The 9,476-nt window shown below is 46.4% G+C and overlaps 1 protein-coding gene across 1 annotated transcript; it reads left to right on the forward strand.

Moving 5' to 3' along the window:
• Window positions 1-1,251: 1,251 nt before the first annotated feature.
• EDN1 (endothelin 1) lies at window positions 1,252-9,190 on the forward strand. The gene is made up of 5 exons (XM_022586495.3): window positions 1,252-1,793; window positions 3,337-3,505; window positions 4,821-4,979; window positions 5,136-5,249; window positions 7,099-9,190. The coding sequence occupies exons 1-5, from the start codon at window positions 1,730-1,732 to the stop codon at window positions 7,199-7,201; spliced, it is 609 nt and encodes a 202-aa protein (XP_022442203.1). The 5' UTR covers window positions 1,252-1,729; the 3' UTR covers window positions 7,202-9,190.
• Window positions 9,191-9,476: the final 286 nt, after the last annotated feature.

Raw genomic sequence — 9,476 nt, forward strand, 5'->3', positions numbered from 1 at the left:
GAGGAGATCCATTTGATGGTGTCCCTAGGAGCTAGACGTAGACACGTCTTTTTCGTGTGCAGGGAAGATGCTCTACCTTTATCCCATGGGCCTTACTCAGGCACACCGAGAACTTTGATGGAGCAGGGAAATTCTGGGGACCGCAGCTTTCTCACTTGACAAATGAGGCTAATTGAAAAAGCCAGATGTCTTACATTCACGTTCTGCTGTACACATTGCAGCATGCTGTTTCCTCCGCAGTGACTGCCCTGTGAGGACCTCAAGGCGTATTTCGTGCTTACATAGACAGGAAATTGCTTTGAAAACATAAACACATTATTAAAGGCGAGGTATCGTCTGCTCCCTTATTCAGGGCGGGCATTTCCTCCTTCCCAATACTTAACCCTCTGCAAGAACACCCCTTCGACTTACAAGAAAAAGCCAAAGGAAAACAAAGACCCAGAAAAGCTGTCCCGATGTAGGGAGTAAATGGAATATTCCGAGGGGCAACCGCGCTTTCCGCGTCAGGTGTCATTCCTCCCTTTCTAGGCTCCCACCTCAGGTGGCTGCGTTTCCTTCTGTTATTTGGAAGCCGAGGCTGTGGCTTTTTTCCTCAAACATCAGCCCCGGTAGCTCTTCGTCTCCCTCTGGCGTTCCTCTCTCGCTATTTCTTTAGATTGGTGCCCCGGCAAGTGGGGGGATCCGGGGACGGGAAGAGGGTGGGCGCAAAAAGAAAAGCTGATGGGGGCATCTAATCAGCAATCCTGAAAGGACTGGGTATGTGCCTAAAAGGGTCCTTTTTTTTTTTTTTTAAACTTCCTTTTCTTGCCAACCCCTCTCCTATCTTTCCCACTGTGGACGCAAAGAACTTGAGCCGAACAGCCTTGGTGGGCGGGGGCTGGAAGAAAGAGCAAAGTGCGTCCATCTATCTGCCAAAATGATCTGACCCCGAGTCGGGGGCGGGGGGAGGCGTAAGTAAAGAGCAAGAGCGTCCCCTGGACTGATCAACACTAAGAAATCGGAGAGACATAAAAGGCAAATGAAGCGAACAACAATTAAAAAAAAATTCCCCCGCACACAACAATACAATCTATTTAAACTGTAGCTCATACTTTTCATACCAATGGTATGACTTTTCTGGAGTCCCTCTTCTGATGCTTGAACTCCGGGGCTGGCAGCTTGCAAAGGGGAAGCAGACGGCAGCGCTGCACGGGCAGGTTTACCAAAGGTCTCCAATGGGTATTTTCTTTTTCTTAGCCCTGCCCCGAATTGTCAGACGGCGGGCGTCTGCCTCTGAAGTTAGCAGTGATTTCCTTTAGAGCCCGGCCTTATCTCCGGCTGCACGTTGCCTGGTGGTGACTAATGACACAATAACATTGTCTGGGGCTGGAATAAAATTGGAGCTGTTTACCCCCGCTCTATAGGGGTTCAGTATAAAAAGCCGGCCGAGAGCTGTCCAGGTCAGACGCGCTTCTGCCTCTGCGCTGGGACCAGCGCCGCCAGGGTCCCCGGGTCCCCGTGCGCCACAGCCGCCACCGCGTGCGTCCTCGGACCGCTCCCACTGCCTTCCCTCCTGGCAGACGCTTCTTTTTTCTCCCCATTAAAGAGCATTCGGGCTGAAGGATCACTTTGAGATCCGAAGAACCCGAAGCGCTCGGAAGGAACTGAAGCTGTTTTTTTCTGCGTTTTCCCCCCCCACCTTCGGGTTTAGTTCGCAGTGGGGAAGGATTTTGATCCCTTTTTTTCCAGAATGGATTATTTCCCCATGATTTTCGCTCTGCTGTTTGTGGCTTTCCAAGGAGCTCCAGAAGCAGGTAGGCACGTTGACTTGTAAATCCCTGAATGCTGCCGTCTTCTTTTCCACCTTAATGCTTTTCTTGCTTCTGTGTTTTCCCCCATTTCTTTTTATGACTGCCGCTCAGAAATCAAGTGTAGGGGAATTATTGCTCAAAGGTGCTTAAATTTTCTAGTGGAAAAAAAAAATCCTCTGTTGAAGACCATTGCTCCTCTAGCATTAAAATAACATTATTATTATTGCCTTGGCTTTTAAAAATATGACTCAATTAAAGCGAGATGTAATTTAGCTAAATGTATGTTTGCAATATATGTGTTCACACAGGTAATAGGACATATAGGAATTTATATCTTATTCAAATACTGCTTTAATAGTGTGTTAATGTGTGAAATATTTAAACATTTCAGCTTGAAGCCAAGGAATTTTATTCAAGCAATGTATGAGCAGTAAAATCACCTGCAGAACCGCCTGGTGAAAAGCACCCCCAGGCGGTTCCAGGGTGAAGCAGATGTTTTCTTTAAAATTGTCATTGTTGACTTTAGATTTCTTTCGGCAAGTTTTTGGCACTCAGAACAGTGTGGGCTCTATCTCCAGTTTTATTCACCTGTCTTGGGAGGGAAGCTAGGATAAATCTTGGCTGCTGAAGGATTTAGGTAGTATGTGTGCATCTGCCCGTTTCCCTCTTTTAGGGTCAGTGCACTTTTTTGTCTTTTCATGACCCTGACTGAAGAGAAAGGATGTCAAGGGAATGAAAATCCTGGAATGTGTCTGATCATTTGAAATGTACAAAATTAGGCAGATAAGCTGCGTGGCTAACTTGTCAGTAAGAGGAAGCATGCTGCCGTGGGGAAGGGGAGACGGCAAATCCCGCCCACACCATCCTGCTCCGGGGATTCAGAATTCAAAACCCACGGAACCTTGCCTGGGTCCCCGGAGCTGCTGCTCACTTTTCCCTTAGGTCAGTGGTTTTATTGTAGAGCTGATTTCTCTTCTCTCTCTCCAATCACCTCCCCGAAGCTCTGGACCTCCACCTAAGTTCAAGAGGTGTGTCTCATCTGGGCTACTCCCGACATTACACAAGGTGTGAAGTGGTGGGTACTGCCCTAAACGGAAGGTCATCCCACATGAGGAAGTGGTTCTGAGTCTAGGAAAAGGCAGTATGATTTATTTAGTTTCAGGGTTTTGGTCATCAGCCAATTTTAAGCCACTGTAGGTTGTGCTAAGTTCCATGCAGAAGCCAACCCAAATGTCTAACAGGCAGTATTTCTAAGCATTTCCTTGAAGGCTGCTTCAAGGGGCTGGTAAGTCCCTTTTCAGGTGGTTGTTTCCCCTGCACTTGTATAATCTCTCTGAAGCTGGATAAGCCAGTGGCGATAAAGGTGAAGTCATGTTAAGGAGGGAAAATAATAGAGTCCTTTTTGCTCTGTGTTTCTTGCTGGAGGCCGGCGGGGTGCTTCATCTGCTTTTATCTGCTCTGCTAGATGTGGCATCCACGCTGTGACCAGTGTGCCTTTGGGCCTTGGGGGAGACGCCGCCCACTGACCTGCTATTTGTCTCCCCAGCGGTCCTGGGTGCCGAGCTCAGCACAGGAGCCGAGAGCGGAGGGGAGAAGCCCTCTCCCAGTGCGCCCTGGAGGCCCCGCCGGGCCAAGCGCTGTTCCTGCTCTTCCCTGATGGATAAAGAATGCGTCTACTTCTGCCACCTGGACATCATTTGGGTCAACACTCCAGAGTGAGTCTCTAGAGGGCATCGTTACTCTAGGCTTCCTCCCCTCCAGCTTCACGGGAGACTGGAGCCCAGTTACTCTCGTTACTTTTGGGTTTGGACTCTGAGGGTAGCATTTCTGACCACAGGAAAGTGCCCCAGTGGGGAAAATGCCCCTCAGGAGGCTACCACACGTCTCGGGGGAGAAACTTTGTGTTGGGCCTCCGGGGAGAATGTTCTCCATTGGGATCTGCCTGGGTTTAGGGAAAACGTTGCTGAGGTCATATGTGGCTTGGTCCAACCTGTGCTTCTCATGGGAGCGTATAGACTGAAGAGGCAGAAAGGATTATAGAGAGTTATAGTCTAATGTCTTTATCTTAATTATAGAAAAACTAAGACCCGAAATGTTGAAGTCACTTGCCAGGATGAATTTATGGTAGAGCGAGACCTAGAACTTGGGTGTCCCAACTCCCCACTTTGGAAAAGCCTATTTCAACACAGCAATAGAAACGCGGTCCTTAGAGTTCCCTTCTGCCTCCCGAGCGAAGAAAGCAGTTTCCCCCATCTCCCCCTGAAAAGCAGTTCACCCATCAGAAGGAATCCTAAACAAAAATACATTGATTGTGCCTGCGGTGTCCCGTTATGGTGAGGGATGACTGAAATGCAAACAAAATCAAATCAAACCAAACAAAAGCCACAGCGAGCCTCATACTTAGTAAGGTGATACTTCCAAGGGGAGGGCTTTATTCTTTAGGCGAGAATCACAATGGACACACTGGAAATTACTGGAGAGCCTTCTGACGAGGAGTCCCTCTACAGTTGTATGATAATCACCAAATCACAGGAGGTGTGCAAACCTGGCATGAACCGTGCACGTGGTAGTGTTTCCCCCCCAGCCTCCTCAGGGGGCCCTTTTAGCATTATCATGTATCACTTGAATTGAAAATCGGTTTTCGAAATCTTGTGAGTCATGGTTTTGCATGGAAGTCCCCCACCCCCACCCCCAAGACCTGTTAACTAAGTAGAGAGTCAGAAAAAGGAAGAAAATATGAAACAGATACCAAAGCAGAGATGTCATAATTTCGGCCAAAAGACAAGGCTGCTGTGTTGAGAGTTGACATGGAATTTCATTGACTTAGAAAAACTGATTTTCTCCTGGTTGGGTCCACACACTTGAGGCCATTGACCGGCATGCCATCCTGACTGTTAGCAACATTGGACTCTTCTGAGTTTCGCTGCCAAATCCTGTGGTGTGAGCTCCTTAGGAGCTTGCCCCAAAGAATGCAACCTCTGGAGACGATCAGTTATGCTCATAACTTTTGTTCCTCTCTTTCCATGATAGGCACATTGTTCCATATGGACTCGGAAGCCCCTCTAGGACCAAGCGATCCTTAAAGGATTTCTTTCCTACAAAGGCAACAGACCACAGGAAGAGATGCCAATGTGCTAGCCAAAAGGACAAGAAGTGCTGGAATTTTTGCCAAGCAGGAAAAGAACTCAGGTGAGTAGAAACACCCTTGTTTTCCTTCAGTTTTATGCCTTCCTGACCATCTTCCTCTTATGATGCTGTCTCCTTGTTTAAAAGAGATTAACGGAGGCATTGAGAACAACTGAAGTTCCTATTGCTGAAATGTTCTCCCTATGTGTATTTTAACAGGGACCAAGACACCATGGAGAAAGGCTGGAATAAACAAAAGAAAGGGAAAGGCTGTTCCGAGCTTGGAGAGAAATGTCTTCATCTGCAGCTGGTGGAGGGAAGGAAAATAAGAAGGTAAGAGGCTCCCGAGAGCAGCCGTCCCCGTCACCTGTGAACAGCTGGTCCCCGTCACCTGTGAACAGCTGGTCCCCGTCACCTGTGAATGGTCTACTCTCCTAGTCATTCTTGCCTTGATGGGAGAAAGGCCCAGAGGACAGTAACAAAGAAAAGGGGAATCTTTGTGTTCCCTAGATTGTAGAGAGCAAAGCAATCCCTCTCAGATGTTTTCTTGAAGGCCTTGAACGCAGACCGCTGCCCTCTGTACACTTTGGTGATTTTTAGCGCACACACCACTCATCCCGAACGAAATCTATCTAGAGACACCTCTGTCATTTGGTCACATCTAGTTTTTGCCTCTCTGAGTCAATATATTTACAGCTTTCCCTGAGAAATTAAAAATCCTTTCAGGGAGAGTTTTGGGTTTTTTTTAATTAAAGTGTCACATATAATCAAATCCTCCAAAACACAGCAGTCATTCAAATGGCCAAAGGGAAAATAAGTCATTAGGCAGGGTTGGTGAGAGTTAGAACATGCCATTTTTTCAGGTTTATTTATTTACTTTTTAAATAGGAAAATGCATTTGGTGGAGACCCGATGTCATTCCCAAAAGCTTTCTCATTTTTTAATCATGAGCTGGGATCTGGATTAGTAATACCATAGGATTGCTCTGAGCAGTTTTTTGTTTTGTTTTGTTTTGTTTTTGCGGTACGCGGGCCTCTCACTGTTGTGGCCTCTCCCGTTGCGGAGCACAGGCTCCCGACGCGCAGGCTCAGCGGCCATGGCTCACGGGCCCAGCCGTTCCGTGGCATGTGGGATCTTCCCGGACCGGGGCACGAACCCGTGTCCCCTGCATCGGCAGGCGGACTCTCAACCACTGCGCCACCAGGGAAGCCCCCTGAGCAGTTTTAGAGTGATAAGTCTTCCAAATCCTAAACATTTTGGAATTCACAAGCTGCAGGGAGGAATCCTGCTTTCAGATCCGCCCCATATTCTACGTTTCCCTATCATGGTCAGTGGCAACTTTTCCCGGAAATCCAGTGGCAAGAAGTCCTAGGATCCAAGTATTATGAGCACAGGCCTGGCGGTCATGAATGACTTCTGAGTTGTTTACTACTGATGTGGGGCCATCCTCAGCACTTCCCATGTGCTGTTGAAGTTTCCACATTTATAACCTCAGGCCACTAGTGCGCCTTCAGATCGCAAGATTACGTAAATCACCGTTTCTGGACTGACTTGGAAATCTTCTTTTTTTTTCTATTAGCTTCCATTACATCAACTATTAAATCAATGTTACAGTCCTTCCCTTTTTCTTTCTCCTAGAAACAGAAAACATGAAACCTGCAAAAACAATTTTTTTTTAATTGCTGTAGAATATCGTTTTGGGCCTGCCTGTAGGCCTTCTCTTTTTGAATTTCTTTCCCACGAAGCCCCCTTCAGTTTCTTATGTGATTAAGAAGACACTCCTGGCTATTTGAAACCTCTGCTGAATGAGTCTCTCCATACAATCCCACAGGGGTTGGGATAGTGCTTGGGATAGGGCTAAAGAAGAAAAGAGAATATCTCTAGTTGACCTTAAAAATTGTACTTTAAAATTGTATTTAGTACCCAATTCCCTTTAGATATGACCATATCACCCTTATTCTCCCTGCTCACCGCCCCGCCCACCGCCATTCTAGGCATAAGAGGTAGTTTATTTTCACTTGAGGTTAGCGGAGTAACATGTGGTTTTGGTTGGGGGTGAAAGTTCAGGATCCAGATTTAGATTTGTTTTTGCCAGATTCTAATTTTAGATGTTTCTTTTGCCTAGGAATGATTTTTGTAGGAAAAAAAATAACATTTGTTTTCTCTTGTCTTGTTTTAATAGGTTGGAAGCCATCAGTAACAGCATCAAAACGTCTTTTCATGTTGCCAAGCTGAAAGCCAAGCTCTACAGAGATAAGAAAGTGACCTACAACCGAACACACTGATGGCAGGTTGTCGGGGCCTGTCTGAAGCCTTCTCATCCACCAAGAGCCCTGGGCCTGACTCTGCGCTCTCTCCACATGGCTGGGATCAGAGCAAATGCATCCTCCTTGCTTAGACCACTTCTCGTTCGTTCCAGACTAGCACAGGACCAGCGCCCTGGGTGCAAACATTCCAGGAAAGGTTAAGGAGTCCCCCAGCCCGTCTTCATTTGCCTCCATCAGTGGGAACTGCTTTCGTTTCTCTCCTCCTTTGGGGTGACAGCGGGCTATGCAAAGAAGGCAGAGAGATGCAGTGACCTGCAAATTAGGGTGGCCTCCTCCTAGGGGGAGGAGGAGAGGAGATTCCACTTGTGGGCGGCGTCCCCGAAGAGGTTCCGAAGGGAGTGTTTGTGTCTCACTCAGGCGCCTGGCACATTTCAGGGAGAAACTCCAAAGTCCCTGCAAAGATTTTTCTAGGGAATGCACAAATTGAAAACACTCTAAGGACAAACACTCGAGTTAAAAAAAAAAAAAAAGAGAGACTTTTTTTTTTTTAATTCATAAAATGCAAAATTGAAAGAAACTGTTACTACTGTAAATCAGGATGAGTTTCATGCATATGAGTCTACCTCACCTATATTGCACTCTGGCAAAGTATTTCCCCACCTTTAATTATTGCTTCCCCAAACTCTTCCCTCTCTAAAATCCCCACACTAAGCCCTAGCCTCATGGAAGTCTGTCTAATGTGTCAATAGTAGATATAACATTTTCAGGGTAATCTACTAGCTCTGTTCCATAAGAAAAGAAAGATCAATTGAATCAGGAGATTCCCTTACCTTGATTTTTGGAAACACAATGGTATAGGATTGTTTAGGAGAGACACTGAAGGGTAAACATTGTGGTGATTTAAAGCAGTCAAATTGTTTTCCTTTATGTAACTGGCTCATGGAAGAGGTTGGATTACATTTTGATGTACTTATTTTTTTATAGATATTTATATTCAAACAATTTATTCCTTATATTTACCATGTTAAATATATGTTTGGGCAGGCCATATTGGTCTATGTATTTTTTTTAATGTATTTCTGAATGAAATTGAGAAAATGCTTTGTTTTGCCTGTCAAGGTAATGACTTTAGAAAATAAATATTTTTTTCCCTACTGTATTGACTTTGAATCATTTCTGAAATTTCTGAGAAGTGGGCCAAAGTGGTAAGAATTAGGTAGGGGGATGATTAAAGATGGTTTCTTAGAAAGGTGACAATTAGAAGGAAAAGAATCATGGCTAATGAAAACAAGAATTTGATTTATATCTTAACAGTTGCCTTTAGATTGCATTAAGCTAAAAACAAAACAAAAACCCAGCTTTCACACCTCTGTCTTTCCCTGCATAGCCGCCTCTGCTTCCCCTTCACCTGCAGACTCTCCAGGGACTTGATCCATTAGCAATGCTTTGGCTATTAGACGGGATCCAACAGTTTAAGCTGATGATGTGGTGAGAGGTGCTTTCTCCATGTTAATAGACTGAAGGAAGCAATGGCAAGGCGACCTCCCCAAAGGTACCTAATTATACACATTCCACACCAGAGTTGCTTTGAGAAAATGGCCTTCTCAGAGCAAGTGAGGGCTCCCACTGGCTTTTTATTTGCTCAGATTAAGAAGTGTGTTTATCGGGCTTCCCTGGTGGCGCAGTGGTTGAGAGTCTGCCTGTCAATGCAGGGGACACAGGTTCGTGCCCCGGTCCGGGAAGATCCCACATGCCGCGGAGCGGCTGGGCCCGTGAGCCATGGCCGCTGAGCCTGCGCGTCCGGAGCCTGTGCTCCGCAACGGGAGAGACCACAGCAGTGAGAGGCCCGCGTACCGCAGGAAAAAAAAAAAAAGAAGTGTGTTTATTGAGGAACACCAAGCACCTTCTCTCTTTCATGGTAGCGTAGGACTGGACACGTGCCCTTGGAGCCAGAGATACCAAATGCTGCTTCTGGGCCTCCTGCATCTCGGCACCTCCCTCCTCCCCACTTGGCCTTGGCTGACCTGCCAACCCGTTGGGGAGAATAGTGCTGCAAACGGTTGTTAGCAACAGAAGCCCATAAGAGTTTGATCAGCTTCTGAGAATCTTCACCGCCTTTCTCTTACAGTGTTTGAAAGAATGCCTGGCATTCCTCAAATAGTAGCTCACAGGGATCGCTGTTGTCCAAACAGTGACACATCTGAAGGATGTTAAGTAACAGTCTTCAGGTGCGCACAGCCAGTGTCCTGGGCAGAGTTTCTATATTTACTGGCATTGCTTTTCATCTTTCACT

This window comes from Delphinapterus leucas, chromosome 10, assembly GCF_059928025.1.
Source record: "Delphinapterus leucas isolate spDelLeu-1000000601 "Yukka" chromosome 10, BTC_Dleu_Yukka2, whole genome shotgun sequence".
NCBI classification, from domain to species: domain Eukaryota; kingdom Metazoa; phylum Chordata; class Mammalia; order Artiodactyla; family Monodontidae; genus Delphinapterus; species Delphinapterus leucas.

Bases quoted from the DNA above. Each gene is read 5' to 3' on its own strand.
- EDN1 (XM_022586495.3), top strand. From the start codon at position 1,730: ATGGATTATTTCCCCATGATTTTCGCTCTGCTGTTTGTGGCTTTCCAA. The intron at 1,794-3,336 runs GTAGGCACGTTG...TTGTCTCCCCAG, and splicing joins CCAAGGAGCTCCAGAAGCAG to CGGTCCTGGGTGCCGAGCTC. The intron at 5,250-7,098 runs GTAAGAGGCTCC...TTGTTTTAATAG, and splicing joins GAGGGAAGGAAAATAAGAAG to GTTGGAAGCCATCAGTAACA.